The following is a 23,610-nucleotide window of genomic DNA, read 5'->3' on the forward strand; positions in this document are numbered from 1 at the left end:
CTATTCAAGGACTTCCAGGTCTTCTATAGAAGTACCTCCATGTCTTCTAAAGAAGGACCTCCATGTATTCTATTCAAGGACTTCCAGGTCTTCTATAGAAGGAACACCAGGTCTTCTATAGAAGGACTTCCAGATCTTCTAAAGATGGACCTCCAGGTCTTCTAAAGATGGACCTCCAGGTATTCTATTCAAGGACTTCCAGGTCTTCTATAGAAGGACCTCCAGGTCTTGTATAGAAGGACCTCCAGGTCTTTTATAGAAGGACCTCCAGGTCTTCTATAGAAGGACCTGCAGGTCTTCTAAAGAAAGACCTCCATGTATTCTATTCAAGGACTTCCAGGTCTTCTATAGAAGGATCTCCAGGCCTTCTAAAGAAGGACCTCCAGGCCTTCTAAAGAAGGACCTCCAGGCCTTCTAAAGAAGGACCTCCAGCTGTTCTAAAGAAGGACCTCCAGCTGTTCTATAGAAGTACCTCCAGGTATTCTATTCAAGGACTTCCAGGTCTTCTAAAGAAGGACCTACAGGTATTCTATTCAAGGACTTCCAGGTCTTCTATAGAAGTACCTCCATGTCTTCTAAAGAAGGACCTCCATGTATTCTATTCAAGGACTTCCAGGTCCTCTATAGAAGGAACACCAGGTCTTCTATAGAAGGACTTCCAGATCTTCTAAAGATGGACCTCCAGGTCTTCTAAAGATGGACCTCCAGGTATTCTATTCAAGGACTTCCAGGTCTTCTATAGAAGGACCTCCAGGTCTTCTATAGAAGGACCTCCAGGTCTTCTATAGAAGGACCTCCAGGTCTTCTATAGAAGGACCTCCAGGTCTTCTATAGAAGGACCTCCAGGTCTTCTATAGAAGGACCTCCAGGTCTTCTAAAGAAGGACCTCCAGGTATTCTATTCAAGAACTTTTAGGTCTCCTATAGAAGGACCTCCAGGTCTTCTATAGAAGGACCTCCAGGTCTTTTATAGAAGGACCTCCAGGTCTTCTATAGAAGGACCTGCAGGTCTTCTAAAGAAAGACCTCCATGTATTCTATTCAAGGACTTCCAGGTCTTCTATAGAAGGACCTCCAGGTCTTCTAAAGAAGGACCTCTAGGTATTCCATTCAAGGACTTCCAGATCTTCTATAGAAGGACCTCCCGGTCTTCTAAAGAAGGACCTCCATGTATTCTATTCAAGGACTTCCAGGTCTTCTATAGAAGGACTTCCAGATCTTCCTTAGAAGGACATGCAGGTATTCTATTCAAGGACTTCCAGGTCTTCTATAGAAGGACCTCCAGGTCTTCTATAGAAGGACCTCCAGGTTTTCTAAAGAAGGACCTCCATGTATTCTATTCAAGGACTTCTAGGTCTTCTATAGAAGGACCTCCAGGTCTTCTATAGAAGGACCTCCAGGTCTTCTATAGAAGGACCTCCAGGTCTTCTATAGAAGGACTTCCAGGTCTTCTATAGAAGGACCTCCAGGTCTTCTATAGAAGGACCTCCAGGTCTTCTATAGAAGGACCTCCAGGTCTTCTATAGAAGGACCTCCAGGTCTTCTAAAGAAGGACCTCCAGGTATTCTATTCAAGAACTTTTAGGTCTCCTAAAGAAGGACCTCCAGGTCTTCTATAGAAGGACCTCCAGGTCTTTTATAGAAGGACCTCCAGGTCTTCTATAGAAGGACCTGCAGGTCTTCTAAAGAAAGACCTCCATGTATTCTATTCAAGGACTTCCAGGTCTTCTATAGAAGGACCTCCAGGTCTTCTAAAGAAGGACCTCTAGGTATTCCATTCAAGGACTTCCAGATCTTCTATAGAAGGACCTCCCGGTCTTCTAAAGAAGGACCTCCATGTATTCTATTCAAGGACTTCCAGGTCTTCTATAGAAGGACTTCCAGATCTTCTATAGAAGGACCTGCAGGTATTCTATTCAAGGACTTCCAGGTCTTCTATAGAAGGACCTCCAGGTCTTCTATAGAAGGACCTCCAGGTTTTCTAAAGAAGGACCTCCATGTATTCTATTCAAGGACTTCTAGGTCTTCTATAGAAGGACCTCCAGGTCTTCTATAGAAGGACCTCCAGGTCTTCTATAGAAGGACTTCCAGGTCTTCTATAGAAGGACTTCCAGGTCTTCTAAAGAAAGACCTCCATGTATTCTATTCAAGGACTTCCAGGTCTTCTGTAGAAGGACCTACAGGCCTTCTAAAGAAAGACCTCCAGCTGTTCTAAAGAAGGACCTCCAGCTGTTCTATAGAAGGACCTCCAGGTATTCTATTCAAGGAGTTCCAGGTCTTCTAAAGAAGGACCTCCATGTATTCTATTCAAGGACTTCCAGGTCTTCTATAGAAGGAACACCAGGTCTTCTATAGAAGGACTTCCAGATCTTCTATAGAAGGACCTCCAGGTCTTCTAAAGATGGACCTCCAGGTATTCTATTCAAGGACTTCCAGGTCTTCTATAGAAGGACCTCCAGGTCTTCCATAGAAGGACCTCCATGTATTCTATTCAAGGACTTTCAGGTCTTCTAAAGAAGGACCTACAGGTATTCTATTCAAGGACTTTCAGGTCTTCTAAAGAAGGACCTACAGGTATTCTATTCAAGGACTTCCAGGTCTTCTATAGAAGGTCCGCCAGGTCTTCTATGGAAGTACCTTCATGTCTTCTAAAGAAGGACATCCATGTATTCTATTCAAGGATTTCCAGGTCTTCTGTAGAAGGAAAACCAGGTCTTCTATAGAAGGACCTCCAGGTATTCCATTCAAGGACTTCCTCGATTTCTTCTATAAAATTATCTCATGGCCTTCTCTAAGAAGATCTCATGGTCTTCGATGGAAAGAACTTCTTGTATTCCATAAGAGGACCTCATTCCTTCCATAAGCAGACCTCATTGAAGTCCATAAGAAGGCCTTATGGTCTTCCACAAGAAGACCTCAAGGTAGTCAATAAAAAGGCCGAATGTCCTTCAATTGTCATCTATTATAAAAAGACTAAATGGCCTTTCATAAGAAGACCTCTTGGTCTACTTTAAGAAGATCTCATGGTCCTCACGGTCTTCTCTAAGAAAACATTTTGATTTTCTCTAAGAACATCTTTTGGTCTTCTCCACGAAGAACTTTTGGTCTCTTCTATAAGAAGACCTCATGGTCCCCTATAAGAAGTAATCATGGTCTTCCATAAGAATACCTCATGGCCTTATGTACGGTGTCATGGTCTTCTATACAAGGTCCTTCTGGTCTTCTATACGAAGGCCTCATGTTATTCTTTAGAAAAGAAATTGCATACGAACATATACGAGGAACTCATGGTCTTCTATAGGAAGAAATCAAGGCCTTCTTTAGGAAGACCTCTTGGTTTTCTATAAGAGGACCTCTTGGTCTTCTATAATGTATAATGGTTTTCCATAGGAAGACCACAAGGTCCCCTATTATAAGTTCTCATGGTCTTCTTCTAAGAAGACCTTTTGGTCCTCTACAAGGTTTCATTGTATTCCATAGGATGATCTCAGGGTCCCCTTTAAGATGTCCTTGTGGTCATCCTCATTGTCTTCTACAAGAAGTCTCTGTTCTTCTATTAGAAGACCCCAAGATCTACTATAAAAATAGGTGTGTTTGAAGGTCTCTTATAAAAAGACCTCATGGTCTGTTTTATGAAGGCCTTGTGGTCTTCTTTAGAAATCTAAGAAGACATTAAAAAGTAATCATGTCCTTCTACAGGAAGAACTCATGAAATTCTATGGCATACCTCCTGGTCTTCTATTAAAAGACCTCCTGGTTTACTATAAGGCATCGGGCCCTACCAGAGAAAGTCCTCAGGGACTTTTATAAGAAGACATCATGGTTTTCCATAGGAAGACATCAAAATCTTCTATAAGAGGACTTCATGGCCTTCTATAAGAAGATCACCGGTTTTCTATAATATATCACGGTCTTCCATAGGAAGACTTCATTGTCCCCTATAGAAAGTCATGCTGGTCTTCCATAGGAAGACCTCAATGTGTTCTATAAGAAGACCTCAATGTCTTGTATAGAAAGACTTCCTGGCCTTCTAGACGCTGACCACATGGCCTTCTAAAACAGAAACTCATGGATTTCTATTCTATAAGCAGTCGTGGCAGACCTCAAGGTCCTCTGAAATCCTCAGAGTCCCCTGAAGTGCTAATGGTCTTCTGTAAGAAGTCCTCGTGGTCTTCTCTAAGAAGATCTCATGGCTTTCTATAACAAGACCTCATGGTCTTCGATAGGAAGACCTCATGTTTCCCTATAAGTCCCTATAAGTAATCTTATGGTCTTCTATTAGAAGTAGTCGTGGTTCACTATAAGAAGTCCTGATGGGCTTCTATATGAAGACGTCAATGGCTTCTAAAAGAAGACTTCATGGCCTTATAAGAAGAAAACTTCACTTTCCGCTATAAGAAGTCCTCATGATCTTCTTCCAGATGTCCTCATGGGCTTTGGAAGGTAGACAGCCTAGTTTACTATATGAGACCTTCTCTAACAGGGCCTCATCGTCTTCTACAGTAATACTATATTGAGGTTTCAAGATCTCTTATAAAAAGACGTCATAGTCTTTTATAACAAAACTTCGTAGTCTTCTATAAGAACACCTCGTGGTCCTCTATAAAAAAAGTCTCATAGTGTTCTTAAGGAATCCTGATGGTCTGCTATAAGTAGATCTCGTGGTCTTCCCTAAGAAGACCCTAAGTTTTGGCCATATTTAAGAAGACCTCATGGTCTGTTATAAACAGATCTCATGGTCTTCTATGAGAACACCTCATCATCTTCGTGGTACTCATGGTACTCTGTATCGGCTTTTTCTATAGAACATATCATCTCATATCATAACCTCATGACCTCTCTAAGAAAACCACATGGTCTTCTCTGGGAAGACCATATGGTCTTTTTTACGTCTTCCAAAAATATTTTTGTCCTATGATCCATTAATTACACAAAATTATTGTTGTTTTTTTTTAATTTTTTTATTTATTTTAAATTCATTTTTATTAAGAAATTACATTTATATATCATTTTTTAATTAAAAATAAAGAAAAAATATGTTTTTTTTTATAATACAAAAAAATAAATTAAAAACTAATATCAATAAAAATACAGAATTTTCTTTCTTTTTTGATCGTTTTGCTATGGTTTGCAAAAAAAAGTTAAAATAAGGATGGAAAAAAGTAAGACTAACAAAAGAAAACAATTTCAGAAATACATACGATAAAAAATTACTACATAAAAGAAGTTCTTGTTGTTGCTGTTGTTGTTGCTATAAAAAATATAAATTCCCATTTTGTTTTGAGTTAAAAAATTCTTCCGTTGCAACAAAGAAAAAATATCTAAAAAATATATTTTTTGTATATATAAACGGTACTTAATTCACTATTTAGCTGCAAATAGTGTTACAATTTCCTGTATTATTTTTAAATACATAGTTCTGTTTGCTGTTGTTGTTTCTGTTTCTGTTTACAAACTACAAAGCGATTTTGTTGCCTGTGTGAGTGTGTGTGTAGAAGAGAAAGAGATTTTAGATTGTTGGTTTTTTTATTTAGGCCTCGTGTTAACTATTTATAGTTCAAAAAATGCTTTTTGACATACACCAAAAAAATAGAGATTAACAATTTGCATTCCTTCTCTTAGAGATTTCCTTTTACACTGAAGAGAGTATTTTAAGGAAAAGTTTTTTTTCTTTTTTTAAAAAATCACAAAACTGGCACGGCACATTTAAAATTTTTTTTTCATGGTTTTGTTTTTCTTATTGTTTCTAATTGAAGAAGCTGTTAATGTTGTTGTTGTTGCTGTTGCTTTTTTACTTTTAATATCCTTTTGTTAGTTAGTTTTAATGTTATTCTGCTCTAGCTGGTTCTGCTTATAGAATTTATTTGGCCAAATTCAATTTGCCCATTAAACCAGCAGCTTGCTGGGCAGCCAAGTCATGGCCCTGTTGAGCGGTGTCTTGCAAAGTCTTTTCCAAATCCACTCTCTTTTGATCGACAAACTGATTGGCCTCGGCAATTTTGTGATCAACAGTTTGGCTGGCAGCTTTCACGGTTTCATCGACAGTGTGTTCGGCTTGTTTCATTTTATCCTCGATCACCTGTTCGGCAGCCTTGACGGATTTGTTGATGGCATCATTGGCGGCTTTTTTGGTTTGGTCAACGGCATTGGCGGCGGCCTGGAATAAAATTAAATTAAAAACATAAGTTATGTGTTTCCTCTTATTTTTATTTTATCTTATTTTCTTACCTGTTTTGAGGCTTCAGCTACATTGCCAGCAATTTGTTTGGTATTGGATGCAACATTGTTGACCTGTTGGGTGGTGTTGTTGATAACATTCTTGGTATTGTCAACGGCAGCATTGGCCTTGCCCACGCCATCAGCAACAGCCTGTTCGGCCTTTTTGGCTTCTTCCGCAGCTAAATCAGCAGCTTCCTTGGCTATGGAATAGAGAAAGAAATGAAAAAAGCAAGGATTTTATTAGAAACTCTGGGACAAATTAAATACTGTCACGAATCCAACATAAAACCCCAATAAAAGCTTTGGAAAACTTTTCTTCAAAAACCACGATTTTTTCAAAATTACAGCAAAATTTCAGAATGACGTTATTAAAAAATTTTAAGTACTTTTATAAAGCTCCAAAAAGCTTCTACGAACATTTTGGTTAAAAGTTCAAAATATAAAAATAATTTCTGAAAGCTTTCTAAACAAAGATTAAAGATTTTAAAGCTTATTTAAGTATCAACGATTTGAGAACGGAAACTCTCATTTATATATGCTTTAAAAAAGCATGAAAGCTCTAAAGAAAAAAATATTCTGGCCTATGTCTCGGAGAGTCCCTAAAAATCCACACTTATTGCCTGAATGTAGAAATAGAAAGCTTTAAAGGAATATCATATTTAAAATATCCATTCTTTCAAAAGTACAGAAACTTATCACTTTTCAGAAAAATGTTCTTTAAATTATCCACAATCATTTCAAAGCTCTCGAAAACTTTTCTTCAAAAACCACAATACTTTCAAAATTATAGGAAACTTTGAGAACGGCATTATTTAAAAAGTTTAAGTACTTTTATGAAGCTCCAAAAAGCTTTTACGAACATTTTGGTTAAAAGTTCAAAATATAAAAATAATTGCCATAATATTTCTGAAAGCTTTCAAAACAAAAGTCAACGATTTTAAAGCTTATTTAATTATCAGCGATTTGAGATCGGAAACTCTCATTTATATATTTTTTAAAAAATCATGAAAGCTCTCAAGAAATAAATATTTAGGCCTATGTCCCGGAGAGTCCCTTAAAAATCCACACTTATTGCTGGAATGTCTTTTCCCCAAAAGGATATTATGATGATCCGCAAACATTGCCTTGATGTCTCGGCATAATTAAATTATAATAATAATTGTTCCACAAACATCGCATAAGGGACAAGGGAGACTTCTCTCATATCAATGAGTGCACCCCGATTCATATTAGCTCAATAATATGGGATCTGCTGTTTATCGCCGAGACCGAACGGCGGCGTGTCTTAAGACACCACTTGTAGAGAAGTTTAACATTGCTGAAATACTCAGGAAATGTCGCCAACATTGCTGAGGGGTATTTTAAATTACTTTCAAAAATATTTATTTTGTTTTTATTTTTTTTTTTTAATTTTTTTTTCCTTAAATTTTACTCACCAGCATCAGCAGCCAATTTTTCAGTTTCGCTCTTGGTCTTTTGTATCGATTCACCGACCTTCTTGGCTTGATCTTCGGCCGCTTCTTTAACGTCATTTACTTTTTCATTGGCCAATTTTTCAACTTCTTCCTTCTTCTTGGAGAAAAGGCTGGCGGTCTTATCGCCCAAGCTTTTAAGGGAGGCTGAAAGGAAAAATTATACATTGAATTAGATATTTTGTACACTAGAAAAATTTAAAAGCGTGACTAGTCTACGGTAATATAAGGTTTGTAATATGCGAGCATTGCTAGAGCTATGCAAATCTAGCTGCAGGATGGTAGTTTGTAATTTAACGTAAATACGGAAAATAATTCTTCGTTCCAAAATTCAATGAATTCTATGCATAGTGATGCAGTTCTAAGGCTCTAATTTATACACAAGAACATGTTGTGAAATGTAGAGCAGCTAGAGACAAAAAGTAATAAAATAATAATAAAAATTTATTAATTACCATTGCTTATAGCCAAGAAAGCACTATTTTATTGTAAATGGTCCTAGGGTGCGTATAACTAATATTAATTTATTGAATATCTTGGTATTTTTAATATTTTAAAGAAAATATAATTGATATACATATTATAACAATTGGGTTGTATTCTCGGGATTCTTGACTATCCAAAAATTATAAAATCATGCAAGTGTGCAAGCAAACTGCCTAGAAAATTAGATTTCTACCAAGAAAAAAAAAACACATTATCTAGTGTGCCCTTAACTAGTCTAGGGTAGCATAAGATGTGTACTTTGTGAGCATTTCTATAAATATGCGGCCATTGAGTTTTCAGGACAATTGTTAACAATTAAAAAAATACACAATACAACATTTCTCCCATCCAGGATTCTATGAATTTTCACTAAGCTTAGCAATGCAGTACTGAGAAAATGTAAAGCAGCTAATTAAAAAATATTTTAAAAATATATGAAAATTTCCAAGAAAATATTTATTAATTTTGTTTATAGCCTAAGAATTCAACTTTATTTGTAATTGGCATAAGGTGCGTATAAGTAATATTAATTTTTATGTAATCTTGGTATTTTTAATATTATAAGGAAAATATAATTGATTTAGAAATTCTGTCAATTTGATAGCATTCACCAGGGCCTTAGTTGACAATTAAAAAAAATCACAATACAAACTTTCTCCCATCCAGGATTCTATGAATTTTCTCGAAGCTTAGCAATGCAATTCTAAGAAAATTTTGTGAAATGTAGAGCAGTTAATTAAAAATATTTTAAAAATGTATAAAAATTTCCAAGAAAATATTTATTAGTTTTGTTTATAGCCTAAGAATTCTATTTTATTCATAATTGACCTAAGACGCGTATAACTAATATTAATTTCTATGTAATCTTGGTATTTATAATATTTTATAGAAATTCTGCCAATTTGATCGCATTCACAGGGCCTTAGTTGACAATTAAAAAAAAAATCACAGTACAAAATTTTCCCATCCAGGATTCTATGAATTTTCACGAAGCATAGCAATGCAATTCTAAGAAAATTTTGTGAAATGTAGAGCAGCTAATTAAAAAATATTTTAAAAATGTATGAACATTTCCAAGAAAATATTTATTAATTTTGTTTATAGCGTAAGAATTCAACTTTATTTCTAGTTGACATAGGGTGCGTATAAGTAATATTAATTTATATTTAATCATGGTATTTTTAATATTTTAAAGAAAATGTAATTGATTTAGAAATTCTGTCAATTTGATAGCATTCACAGGGCCTTAGTTGAAAAAAAAAATTAAAAATTAAAAAAAATTCGCAAAACAAATTTCCTCCCATCTACGATTCTCTGAATTTTCCCGAAGCATAACAATGCAATTCTAAGAAAATTTTGTGAAATGTAGAGCAGCTAATTAAAAATAATTTAAAAATTTATAAAATTTTCCAAAAAAAAAATTATTAATTTTGTTTATAGCCTAAGAATTGTACTTTATTTATATTTGGCCTTAGGTGCGTATAATTAATATTAATTTTTATGTAATCTTGTTAGTTTTAATATTGTATAGAAAATAGAATTGATTTAGATATTCTGTCAATTTGATAGCATTCACAGGGCCTTCGACTATCCAAAAATGCTGAAGTCATTCATGTTTCCAAACAAAATATCTAGAAAATTATATTTCTTTAAGAAAAAACAATTTTTTCTGTGGGCGAAAGTCCTCTAAGTGGCTTAATTGTTTTATGGAGTTCTCATGATCATGTGGTTGGTCAGAAAAGTTATTATGGAATCGGTTATTATGGAATCGGTTTGCATGTTTAAAGTAAAACGAAAATTCCATAATACCTGAAAATCCATAAATGACCCATGCACATAGGTTTCAATCAGGAAATTTTTGGCCAAAACCCTATTTTTGAAGTTTCGAAATTTTAATTTTTTTTTGCACAGAATAATAAAAAACGCATCAAGTCATCTGAAAATAATTAGTTTTTGTAAATATCGTTAGTATTCGTTGATTGGCACACTACTAAAGTTGACAATTTTGTATGTAAAAATAAAACAGACTTTGTGTTGTAAAATATACAATTTTTGTTGTATTGCGTCGCTGCATAAATATACAGAAGTGAGACCAAAGTTTTTATGAATCGGGAAGCTGTTAATGAGTACTTTCATAATATTTACAAAAAGAACGATGAAATTTGTAAAATTAGCGTAATAAAATCAATGTTTTTATATATATATATATTAAAAATTATTTTTTACAAATACTTTTTAAATATTCTTAAACTTTTAAAAAAATGTCCAAGTTTTTCCACCTCCAAATTGATTTCGGAAGATAGCTGGGGTACTGAACTAATAAATTGAGAAATAAATTTTTGCTAAAATTTGGCACAGTTAAAATAAAGTGGATTTTTCTATTTCAAGATGGGAGAATTTTTTGTAAATACCTGTTGTGATTGTACGTAGTATCCAATTGAAATAGAACGGTAATACCCACATTTATCAACCGACTTTCCTTAAAAGTGTAGAAAACAAATATGTATAATTTTTTTGAAAATAGGTCCATTTTTTGTCATAGCCCCCACATAAAAGTACCATCCGATTTTAGATATTTTTTGGATTTTAGCGACACGATTCGGCTGAAATTTGGCATTTTGACCTCTTGGAAGATATGAATCCTTCGTACCAAAAATTATTAACATAGGTCAATCTTTTGGTTTAGACCCCACACAACGGGACCACCCTGTTCAACAAATTTTGGCAGTTTTTGGTCATTTTGGTCGATAAAACGTAAGAATTGGTGTTTGTACACATTTATTATAAATAATAATTAATTTCAATACAAAATGGACGTTGAAATAGTTTTGGCTAGAAAATTTGGATTTGGGACCACTGTGCCATGGTGCGTGTAATTAATTTTTATTTTTTATGGAATCTCACAAATCGTGCTATTTTAAAGAAAATCTAATTGATATAGCTATACTGTCAATTGGGTACGATCCATGAGACCCTCGGCTATCCAAAACTATCCCAACCATTCAAGTGTGCAAGCAAAATGACTATAAAATTATATTTCTTCTAAGAAAAAAAAAAATTGTTTCCAAGGAAGCCTGCCCTGTAAGTGGGTTCATTAGTATTTTAGAATCTGTATACACATGTGGCCTGTTAAAATCATCTCGTAAAATTGTCATGATATTGTTTTGAATCTGTCATAAAAACAAAAATTTCAAAATAGCTGAAAAGTTCTTAAACGTCCCGTGATGCGTAAAATTAATTTGTATTTTTCTGTAATTAAAAAAATGTGTTATATTAAGGAAAGTCTAATTTATATGAACATTTCAATAATAGGGTTATATTCTCAGGACCCTTGGCTAGTCAAAAATATTCGAAATGTTAAAGTGTGCAATTAACATTTTCATGAAAACTCCTTATCTTCTAAGATAAATTATTTCTGTGAGAGTAGCAAAATGTTCCTGCCCTGTAACTGGGTTTATTAATTAGCAGTCATTTCTTTTTCATGTGGCAGGTTAAAATATCCTCGTAACATTGCTATGGAAATGTTCCAAATATTCCTTTATGACTACAAAATCCATGAATTATTAAAAATTGCCCTAAGGTGCGTATAAGAATTTCCCAATTCCTTTTAAGAAAAACAAATTTGTCTATGAGAGTCCCATTTTGTCCCGAGCCTGGAAGTGGCTTTATTATGTCACAAGGACATTTAATCCATGTGGCAGGCTGCAGTATTCTGGTAACATTGCTACAGAACTGTCTGCAATGTTTTAAATCTGTCAAATATTCCTTTATGCGTAAAAAATCTAAAAATGTCCCATGGTGCGTATAACTACTTTTAATTTCTGTGTAATCGGAATAATTGTGTCATTCTAATGAAAATATAATTGATATGGATATTCTGTCAATTGGATTCCATTCACAGGACCACTGGCTATCCAAAAATGCCACAACCACTCGAGTGTACAATTAAAATGAGGAGAAATTCCCAACTCCTTTTAAGAAAAACAAATTTTTCTATGAGAGTACCATTTTGCGCCTAGCCTGGAAGTGGCTTTATTAAGTCACAAGGATATTTAATCCATGTGACAGGCTGCAGTATTCTGATAAATATTCCTTTATGCGTGAAAAATCTATAAATGACCCATGATGCGTATAATTAATTTTAACTTCTGTGAAATCGGAACAATTGTGTCATTCAAAAGAAAATATAATTAATATGGATATTCTGTCAATTGGATTCCATTCACAGGTGCACTGGCTATCCGAAAATGCCGAAACTACGCAAGTGCGCAATTAAAATGAGGAGAAATTCCCAACTCCTTTAAAAAAAAAAAAACAAATTTTTCTATTAGAGTACCATTTTGCGCATAGCCTGAAAGTGACTTTATTAAGTCACAAGGACATTTAATCCATGTGGCAGGCTGCATTATTCTGGTAACATTGCTAAAGAACTGTCTTCAATTTTTTAAATCTGTCAAATATTCCTTTATGCGTAAAAAATCTAAAAATGTCCCATGATGCGTATAATTAATTTTAATTTCTGTGAAATCGGAATAATTATTACACCCTAAAGAAAATATAATTGATATGGATATTCTGTCAATTGGATTCCATTCACAGGACTATTGGATACCCAAAAATGCTAAAACCATGCAAGTGTGCATTTAAAATGAGGAGAAATTCCCAATTCCTTTTAAGAAAAACACATTTTTCTATGAGAGTACCATTTTGCGCCTAGCCTGAAAGTGGCTTTATTAAGTCACAAGGACATTTGATACATGTGACAGGCTGCAGTATTCTGGTAACATTGCTACAGAACTGTCTTCAATGTTTCAAATCTGTCAAATATTCCTTAATACGTAAAAAATCTAAAAATGTTCCATGATGCGTATAATTAATTTTAATTTCTGTGAAATCAGAACAAATGTGTCATTGCAAAGAAACTATAATTGATGTGGATATTCTGTCAATTGGATTCCATTCACAGGACCACTTGCTATCCAAAAATGGCAAAACCACTCGAGTGTGCAATTAAAATGAGGAGAAATTCCCAACTCCTTTTAAGAAAAACAAATTTGCCCCTACGCTGAAAGTGGCTTTTTAAAGCCTCGAGGGCATCTAATCCATGTGACAGGCTGCAGTATTCAGGTAACATTGCTACAGAACTGTCTGCAATGTTTTAAATCTTACAAATATTCCTTTATGCGTAAAAAGTCTATAAATGACCCATGGAGCGTATAACTAATTTTAATTTCTGTAAAATCGGAACAATTATTTCATTCTAAAGAAAATGTAATTGATATGGATATTCTGTCAATTGGGTTCCATTCACAGGGCCACTGGTTGCCAAAAAATGCTAAAACCATGCAAGTGTACAATTAAAATAAGGAGAAACTCCCAACTCCTTTTAAGAAAAAACAAAATTTTCCATGAGAGTACCATTTTGCCCCGAGCCTGGAAATGACTTCATTAAGTCACAAGGACATTTAATCCATGTGACAGGCTGCAGTATTCTGCTAACATTGCTAGAGAACTGTCTGCAATGTTTTAAATCTGTCAAATATGCCTTTATGCGAAAAAAAAAATCTAAAAATGTCCCATGATGCGTATAATTAATTTTAATTTCTGTGAAATCGGGACAATTCTGTCATTCTAACGATAATATAATTGATATGGATATTCTGTCAATTGGATTCCATGCACAGGACCACTGGCTATCCAAAAATGCCAAAACCACTCGAGTGTGCAATTAAAATGAGGAGAAATTCCCAATTCCTTTTAAGAAAAAGAAATTTTTTCTATGAGAGTACCATTTTTCCCCGACCCAGTAAGTGGTTTTATTAAGTCACAAGGACATTTAATCCATGTGGCAGGTTGCAGTATTCTGTTATCATTGCTACAGAACTACCTTCAATGTTTTAACTCTTTTAAATATTACTTTATGCGTGAAAAATCTATGAATGTCCCATGATGCGTATAATTAATTTTAATTTCTGTGAAATCGGAACAAATGTGTCATTCTAAAGAAACTATAATTGATATGGATATTCTGTCAATTGGATTCCATTCACAGGACCACTGGCTATCCAAAAATGCCAAAACCACTCGAGTGTGCAATTAAAATGAGGAGAAATTCCCAATTCCTTTTAAGAAAAACACATTTTTCTACTTCATAAAGCAACCATTTTGTCCCAAGCCTGGAAGTGGCTTTATTATGTCACAAGGACATTTAAACTATGTGGCAGGCTGCAGTATTCTGATAACATTGCTACAGAACTGCCTTCAATGTTTTAAATCTTTTAAATATTCCTGCCCTGACCTGCAAGTGGGTTTATAATGTAACAAGGATTTTTATGGCGTTTTGGGCTGGAATATCCTCATTATCATAAACACGTTTTTGGATATTACAAATATTCCTATATGGCTAAAAAATATTAAATTTCCCATGGTGCGTGTACCTAATATTAATTTCTGTAAATGTTGAGGAATTCGTTTATATTTTGATATTAATAATCTTCGTGGGTATATTAATAATCTTTGTGGGAATTTCAGTTCCTACGACCCATGGCCTTCCAAAAATATCTAAAACGATTATGTGTGCAACCATTTTTTCTTATATTTCTTCAAAAATTTTCCGCAATAACACTTTAAAATAATTTATATATTTTTCTATTTTGATTCATCACTCATCAACTTGGTTTGCTTTATGAATATTCATTACAAAAAATTGTTTCGAAACAATAAAACACAAAAAAATACTAAAAATCAAAACTATTTTTATGGCCCACTTAATTAACATTATTTATGGAAACTATAATTATTTGTATAAATAAAAAAACACACACACAAAACACAGTTCATTCAACCATAAAATTTCACACAATTGTTAATAATAAAAAAACGATATATTCTAAAATTTTATTTTACATAAAATTTGTTATATTGTATTGACTCCGGGTAAGTGCACTTGTACTTGAAACTACGTAGTTTTTATACACTGAAGGTAATACAACTACAACAGCAAGGATGAGTTCATCTATACGATATTTTCTTTCACAATTTTCGCATGAGTCATGGCAGGAAAAAAAACGAAGAAAAACTATGCACAACGATGAAGACATTTTGTGGATTTTTCTCTTAAATTTATACTCCATAAATTACAATTTTTATTTATTCACAATATTCTTCCTTAAAGAATTATAATTAGTTTTTTTAAAAAACTTCTCCTTACATGAAAACATTTTTCTTAAACTTTCTTTTTTGATTATTACTTTTCTCTTCTCGAAAAACACAACTGCTTTCGTTTGCTGTTCGTAGAAAACTGATTGACCCTGGTTACTTTGTGTGGCTACGAAACCGGCATTCGTCTAATGTTCTAATTAAAACACAATAACAACAAAAATCTCATACCTAAATCACAATATGAGGAGAAAACTACAAAAAAAAAACTACGAATTTAAAATGCATAGAATTTCAGGAAAACAAACGAATACTACAAAACTAACAACGAAGCAGAGGTTAAACTAAAAAACACAGTAATATATGGCACCACAGAGACGGAGAAACGATGATAGTGGTGGTGGTCGTGCCGAGTGATGACACCGAAGAATAAAAATAAACAAATAATTACTAACTTTAAAATCTTGGAGAAGGGAGGAGAGAAATGTTTTAAAATTAGCACCTGAAATTATTTTTCAATCTTCAAGACAGTCTATCTTAGCAGAAAACTTGACTCAAGAATTGTAAATATTAACACGAAATTATTTTCTAATTTTCAAAACATCTATTGCTGCAATATTTATTATTGTTTTGAAGTTGAATAAAACTTGCTGTGCCTTTTTCCATTCACTGAGGTACACAAGACTTAAATTAACAAAAATAATTTCCATAGATGATTTCATACAACCATTAAGAAGAATCATATGATTTATTAAGTTTCTCAACATTAGATAATATTAATAAAGTTTTCAACTGCAATTTTACACCATCTCCCTTTGAAATTGTTTGTTATTTACCTGCAAAACTAAATTATTTTCAATTCGATCTTGGGTGCGTATAACTAATATTAATTTTGCTTGCATTTTAAAGAATCGATTATTTTAAAGCAAAGCGAATTGATATAGACATACGGTGAATGGTTTTAGGATCCTGAGGAACACTTCTTTCAAACTTTCATTGTAAAGTTCATGTATGCACAACAAATCTAAGGAAACTGCCTTCATACTTAAAGAAATTACGGAAGAAAAACAGCCTGCAAAACTTATTACGTTCATTTTGGTCCTAAGTGCGTATAATTAATATTAATTTACAATGGATTTATAGAATCATATTTCATAAAGCAACGATAATTGATTTATTTTTAATTTTGCCTAGTAAGGCGTAGATCATATTAATATCAATTTTAATTAATTTATTGTTGGAGTCGAGCTTAATGGCCGATGATTTTTTGCACGTGAAAGAGGAAAGCTGAAAATTCGTTCCCACACAACCACAATTTTCGCCGTTGGAAGCGGCCCATCAAACATATCGGCTGTGGAGTAGCTTCTCTGTCATCGAACTTGAACATGAATCGAACTAATATTTATCCCTCAACCTCATTGACCCATGTCCTGTCGGGGATATTTGTGGGATCATATGCATGTATTGGCGCTATAATGCTTGGGACTATACTTAGGCAGAAACATACTCATTGCCTCATATCATTCTAAAAAAGGTCTTCCAGAGTCTTCCGGACCAAAATAATTATTTAAAACGATTTTAAATTATATTTTATTTGAGAATATTTTTGTTCATATTACAGATGAACAAAATAGATCACTTCAAAAACCACTATGCATATAAGTACGGTCACAACTCATGCGCTCCCATGGCCTTTATAAGAAGATGGAGCTCATGGTATTATGGAAAGACCTTTACGATAATCTATAGAAAGACCTTATGGTCTTCGATATAGTGCTGGTGGTCATCAATGAGACACCTTCTATAAGGAAATCTCATAGTTTTCGGCAGCAAGACCCCAAACTTTTTTATAAAAAGGCTTCTCCTCATATGGACGTATGGTCTTTTTGGTTTAATTTTTTTAATTATTAGAGGGACTCGTGAATATCTTTGAGAAATCTCCATGATCATCCATAGGAAGAAATCAGGGTATAGAAATACCACATTATCTCCTATGGGTAGACCTTGTGGCCATCCATTAGAAGACCCCTGATCTTCTACAGAAAGGCCTCTGTATAAACGACACCTTGTGGTATTGTTCAGAAAAACCTCATGGTCTTCTATGAGAAGGGCTCTGATATACCATAAGAAGAACCTATAAGAAGAAGATAACTTGTCTTTTGTGAGAAAACCTCTTTTCTTCCACAGGAAGATCTCTAATCCTGTACATAGCTCTGGCCCTATATAAGAACACATCCGGTCTTCTGGCAACACTTCTGGTCTTCTATGGGAAGACCTATGATAATCTACAAAAATACCACTGGTCTAATATAGGAAAGCCTAAGGTATTCTACAGAAAGACTTCTGGTCTTCAACAGATAGACCACTGGTCTAATACAGAAGGACTTCTGGACTTCTAAAATAAGACTTCTGGTCTTCTGCAAAAAGACAACTGGTCTTTTACAGAACCATCTCGGGCCTTCTATAAGAAAACTTCTGAAGAAGAAAGACATCTGGCCTACTATATGAAGACCTCTGGTCCTCTTTAAGAAGACCGCTGATCCTGCATGAGAAGACATGTAGTCCTATATGAGAAGACTTCTAGTCTATAGAGCCTCTGGTTTTCTATAAGAATAGAAGATAGACTTCTGGTCTTCTACAGAAAGACTTCTGGTCTTCTACAAAAAGACATCTAGTGTTTTACAGAATGATCTCGGGTCTCTATAACAGAACCTCTGGTACTCTATAATAAGTCTACTATATGAAGACCTCTGGTCCTCTATAAGAAAATCTGTGGTCCTCTACATGAAGACCTCTAGTCTTCTAAAGGAAGACCTCTGGTCCTCTTTAAGAAGACCGCTAATCCTACATGAGAAGACATCTGGTACTCTATGAGAAGCCTTCTAGTCTATAGGGCCTCAGGTCTTCTCTAAGAAGACATCTGGTCCTCTATATGAAGACTTCTGGTTTTCAAAACAAGAACTTCTGGCTTTCTATAGAAAGTCCTATGGACAACAGCTATTGATAAGTTCATCGTGTTCTGTAAGGGGACTTTTCAGCATTCTATAAGAAGACTTCTGGTCTATTATAAACAGACATCTGGTCTTCTTTTGAAGACCTATGGTCCTTCATAAGAAGACTTCTAGTCTACTATAAGCAGACATCTGGTAATGTTTGGAAGACTTCTGGTCCTCTATAAAAAACCTCTGGCCCTGGTCCCCCATAGAAAGACCTCTGGACCTCTACAAGAGGACCCCTTTTTTAAGATCTTCGGTCCTCTATTAGAAGACATATGGTCTTCTATAAGAAAACCTCTGGTCCTCTATGAGAATACATCTTATAGAACACCTGAAGTCCTATAGAAGGCAAGAGGTCTTCTTATATAGATCTAGAGGTCTTCTTAAAGAAGACCGTAGGTCTTTCTATAGAAGTACCGAGGTCTTTCTATAGAAGACCCGAGGTCTTTCTGTAAAAGACCAGAAGTCTCAATGTAGAAGACCAGAGGTCTTCTTATAGAGGACCAGAAGTATTCTTTTGGAAGACCTGAGGTAATCTATAGGACCTCAAGTCTTCTATCAGAAGACATCCGGTCCTCTATACGACCTCAGGTCTTCTATAAGAATACCTCTGGTCCTCTATAAGAAGACCTCTGGTCTTCTACAATAAGGCTTCTGGTCTTCTACAAAAAGACATCTGGTCTCTTACAGAAAGACCTTGAGTCTTCTATAGAAAGACCTCGGGTCTTCTATAGAAAGACCTCGGGTCTTCTATAGAAAAACCTCGGGTCTTCTATAGAAAGACCTGGGGTCTTCTATAGAAATACGTCGGGTCTTCTATAGGAAGACCTCCAGTCTTCTTTAAGAAGACCTCTAGATCTCTAAGAAGACCCCTTGTCTTCTATAGGACCTCAGGTGTTCTATAAGAAGACCTCTTTCTATAGGAAAACCTCCAGTCTTCTTTAAGAAGACCTCTAATTCTCTATAAGAAGATCTCTTGTCTTCTAAAGGACCTCAGGTGTTCTATAAGAAAACCTCTTTCTATAGGAAAACCTCGGGTCTTCTATAGGAAAACCTCCAGTCTTCTTTAAGAAGACCCCTAGTTCTCTATAAGAAGACCTCTTATCTTCTATAGGACCTCAGGTGTTCTATAAGTAGACCTCTTTCTATAGAAATACCTCGGTTCTTCTAAAGGAAGACCTCCAGTCTTCTTTAAGAAGACCCCTAGTTCTCTATAAGAAGACCTCTTGTATTTTATGGGACCTCAGGTGTTCTATAAGAAGACCTCTTTCTATAGGAAAACCTCGGGTCTTCTATAGAAAGCTCTGGGGTCTTCTATAGAAATACCTCGGGTCTTCTATAGAAATACCTCGGGTCTTCTATAGGTAGACCTCCAGTCTTCTTTAAGAAGACACCTAGTTCTCTATAAGAAGTCCTTTTATCTTCTATAGGACCTCAGGTGTTCTATAAGAAGACCTATTTCTATAGAAATACCTCGGGTCTTCTAAAGGAAGACCTCCAGTCTTCTTTAAGCAGATCCCTAGTTCTCTATAAGAAGACCTCTTGTCTTCTATAGGACCTCAGGTGTTCCATAAGAAGACCTCTTTCTATAGAAATACCTCGGGTCTTCTATAGGAAGACCTAAGGTCTTCTGTAGAAATACCTCGGGTCTTCTATAGGAGGACCTCCAGTCTTCTTTAAGAAGACCCCTAGTTCTCTATAAGAAGACCTCTTGTCTTCTATAGGACCTCAGGTGTTCTATAAGAAGACCTCTTTCTATAGGAAAACCTCGGGTCTTCAATAGAAAGCTCCGGGGTCTTCTATAGAAATACCTCGGGTCTTCTATAGAAATACCTCGGGTCTTCTATAGGTAGACCTCCAGTCTTCTTTAAGAAGACCCCTAGTTCTCTATAAGAAGACCTCTTATCTTCTATAGGACCTCAGGTGTTCTATAAGTAGACCTCTTTCTATAGAAATACCTCGGGTCTTCTAAAGGAAGACCTCCAGTCTTCTTTAAGAAGACCCCTAGTTCTCTATAAGAAGACCTCTTGTATTTTATGGGACCTCAGGTGTTCTATAAGAAGACCTCTTTCTATAGGAAAACCTCGGGTCTTCTATAGAAAGCTCTGGGGTCTTCTATAGAAATACCTCGGGTCTTCTATAGGTAGACCTCCAGTCTTCTTTAAGAAGACCCCTAGTTCTCTATAAGAAGACCTCTTATCTTCTATAGGACCTCAGGTGTTCTATAAGAAGACCTATTTCTATAGAAAAACGTCGGGTCTTCTATAGAAAGACCAGGGGTCTTCTATAGAAATACCTCCAGTCTTCTTTAAGAAGACCTCTAGTTCTTTATAAGAAGACCTCTTGTATTTTATGGGACCTCAGGTGTTCTATAGGAGGACCTCCAGTCTTCTTTAAGAAGACCCCTAGTTCTCTATAAGAAGACCTCTTGTCTTCTATAGGACCTCAGCTGTTCTATAAGAAGACCACTGATCTTCGTTTTTGAAAACTTCTGGTCCTTTTTTTTATAGAAATACCTCTATTCCTCTATAAGAAGGCCTCAGGTCTTCTATAGGAAAACCCCTGCCCCCTATAAGAAGACTTCCAGTACCCTATAGGCCCTCAGGTCTTCTATGGGAAGATCTCCGGTCCTCTATATGACATCAGGTCTTCTACAAAAATACTTGGGGTCCTCTATAAGAAGACCTCTGGTCTTCTATTGGAAGACCTTTGGTTTTCTATAGGAAGACCTTTGGTCTTCAATAAGAAGACATCGGGTCTTCCATAAGAAGGCCCCTGATCCTCTATGAGAAGACCTTTGATCCTCTGTAGGAAGACTTTCGGTCGTCTATGGGACTAAGGTCTGCAGAAGACCTCTGGTCCTCTATAAAATACCTCTGATCTTCTATAGAAAGCTTTGGGATTTCTATAGGAAACCTCTGGAAGAAGAGGACCTCTGGTCTTCCAAGAACACTTCTGGTGTTTTATAAGCGGACTTAATGGTGTTCTGTAGGAGGACCTTGCATGCTATAAGAACATGTCTGGTCTTCTATATGAAGATCTTCGGTTCTGTATAATGAGACCTGTGGTCTTCTACATGAAGACATCTGATCATATATAGGAAGACCTCTGGTCTTGCTATGGTATAATTTCCGGGCTTTTATGTTACGATCTCCGGTTTTTTTAAGGAAGACCTCTGCTCTTTTATAGAAAAGCTTTTATAGGAAAACATTCTTGTCTTCCTAAGGAAGACTTCCACGTATAGAAAGATTTATGGTCTTATATTGGATGATTTCATGATCATATTCTATAAGAAGACCTCTGTTCTTCTGTAGGAAGACCTCTGTTCTTGTATAGGAAGACATTTTTTCTTCTATTGGATGATTTCCGGTCTTCTATAGGAAGGCCTCTGGTCTTGTGTAGGAAAATATCTTGTCTTCTATAGGAAGTGGTCTGATCTCGTGTTGGAAGATATCTGGTCTCCTGCAGGAACACCATTCACCTTCTGTAGGAAGACCTCATGTCTTCTGTAGGAGGATCTGTAGTTACCTGTAGGAAGAAGACCTCTGCTCTTGTGTAGGAAAGTCTCTGGTCTTCTGTACATGAAGAAGAAGATTTCTGATATTTTAAAGGAAGAAATCTTGGGCTTCTATAGAAAGTTCTTATGGTCATACTTGAGAAGACATCTTGGTTTGCTATAGCAGACTTTAATATCTTCTTAAGGAGGTTCACTAGTCTTCTGTATAAGAAGACCTCTGGTCTTCTACAGGAAAACCTACTGTCTTCCATAGGAAACGGCAAACCTCTGATCTTTTATAGGACGACATCTTTGGACTTCTATAGAAAGTCCTCATGGTCATACGTAAGAAGTCATCTTGGCTTTCTATAGGCAGACCTTATGATGTCCTGCAGAAAGGCCTTTGGTCGTCGGTCTTCAATAGGAAGACCTTTGGACTTCTATGGGTTATTCTCCGCTCTTCTATAGGAAGAGCTCTGCTCCTCTATAGGAAAACTTCGGGTCCTCTATAAGAAGACTTCTGATATATGTATGTGAAGACCCTATGGTATTTTATGTGAAGGCCTCATGGTCCAATTGGAGAAGGAAGAATACTTTATATTTTTTGCATATTTGTAATAACTTCGTTAAAAAATTTAAGTTTTCTACTCTCAACTACAACTCCATAAAAAACTGAGTTTTTTCCTCATGAAATTTTCATGAATTTTCCATTTATTTCACAACAACACACGAAGTTGTTGTTGTTTCCCTTGCATTGAGGTCACTGTCATAACCTTGAACTCCAGCTACTGCAAAGTACCTGAGTTTTCCCTTTTACGTTACTGGTTGGCTGGCTAGGCTTCAGTAGTTGTTCGTTGTTAGTTACCAAAGGCAAGATAATTCAGGCATGTGCAGCTCATAAAATTTCCCACCAGAAGCAAAAAATAAAAACCAACAAACAAATAAACATGACGCCAATGAAAAAGGAAAAACAAACAAAGAAAGGGAACACCCTTTCGTCGGTAAATTGTGAGAGAATAAAATTGCTAAAGAAGTTGTTTTTTTCACAAAATGAATGACATCATTGTTAGGAGGAGGGAGTAGCCCAGAAAGAAGTAACATTTTAATTAAAGGAAGTAAAAATCATGTTAAAACGTGTGAATATTTTTTTATGATTTAAGTTAAGCAAGATTTTGAATCTTTAAAGAAGATTTTGGCTGAGATTTAAGAACAAAGAAGGCTAAACTAAATAACCCAGACAATGGAAAAACGGGGAAGTCATTGTGGGGTTGGGGTTTTTTTAGTTTACCTGTTGGTAAATTAGTTTATGACACGCAAACATTGTTGCCTCAAACCCTCACGCATTTGCTTGTGTCAGAATTCACTCATGGTCGGTCGGTATTTGTTTTTTTTTTATTGTTAAATATAAAAGAATTTAATTGAGGTTCTGACATACTTGTTTTTCACTATTGTTTTTTTTTTGCCTTAGTGTAGGTAAATAGTCTCCCGAGATGTTTATCTGACATTCACAAATATTATGACCTTTTGAACTTATATTTTGGTATATTACTTTGGTGGCAATAATAGATTACATTGTTGTAATGAAATTGATGATTCATATAAAATTAAAAAAAAATATATGCCGCATAGCTAATGGGGAGCCAAAAATGCCATAAAAACTCTATTAAATTTCCAAATTTGGGGGAGAGGAAGGGCGAGCTTTTAATACAACTACCAAAGCAGCCCATCAATCACTTGGTATTCTCGTGTAATTTAATACGTTTTAATGTAAATGATGCCAGATAAT

General features: G+C 35.2%; 1 protein-coding gene across 2 annotated transcripts in view; it reads right to left on the reverse strand.

The window, feature by feature from the left end:
* Window positions 1-5,093: 5,093 nt before the first annotated feature.
* The window catches only part of LOC141387696 (uncharacterized), a 65,328-nt gene continuing 46,811 nt past the window's right edge, over window positions 5,094-23,610 (reverse strand). Inside the window, exons 1-4 of one of the 2 annotated variants that reach the window (XM_073957770.1) lie at window positions 15,385-15,685; window positions 7,653-7,835; window positions 6,226-6,416; window positions 5,094-6,154 (exon numbers count right to left, since the gene is read on the reverse strand). In XM_073957770.1, coding sequence (XP_073813871.1) covers window positions 5,858-6,154; window positions 6,226-6,416; window positions 7,653-7,835; window positions 15,385-15,394 — 681 coding nt within the window. In that variant the 5' untranslated portion in view covers window positions 15,395-15,685 and the 3' untranslated portion in view covers window positions 5,094-5,857. Of the gene's footprint in view, window positions 6,155-6,225; window positions 6,417-7,652; window positions 7,836-15,384; window positions 15,686-23,610 lie in introns of those variants that run through there. The other variant, XM_073957769.1, reaches the window with a different exon arrangement.

The sequence above is a fragment of the Musca autumnalis genome, unplaced genomic scaffold, assembly GCF_047663935.1.
Source record: "Musca autumnalis isolate F117 unplaced genomic scaffold, ASM4766393v1 scaffold_5, whole genome shotgun sequence".
NCBI classification, from domain to species: Eukaryota; Metazoa; Arthropoda; class Insecta; order Diptera; family Muscidae; genus Musca; species Musca autumnalis.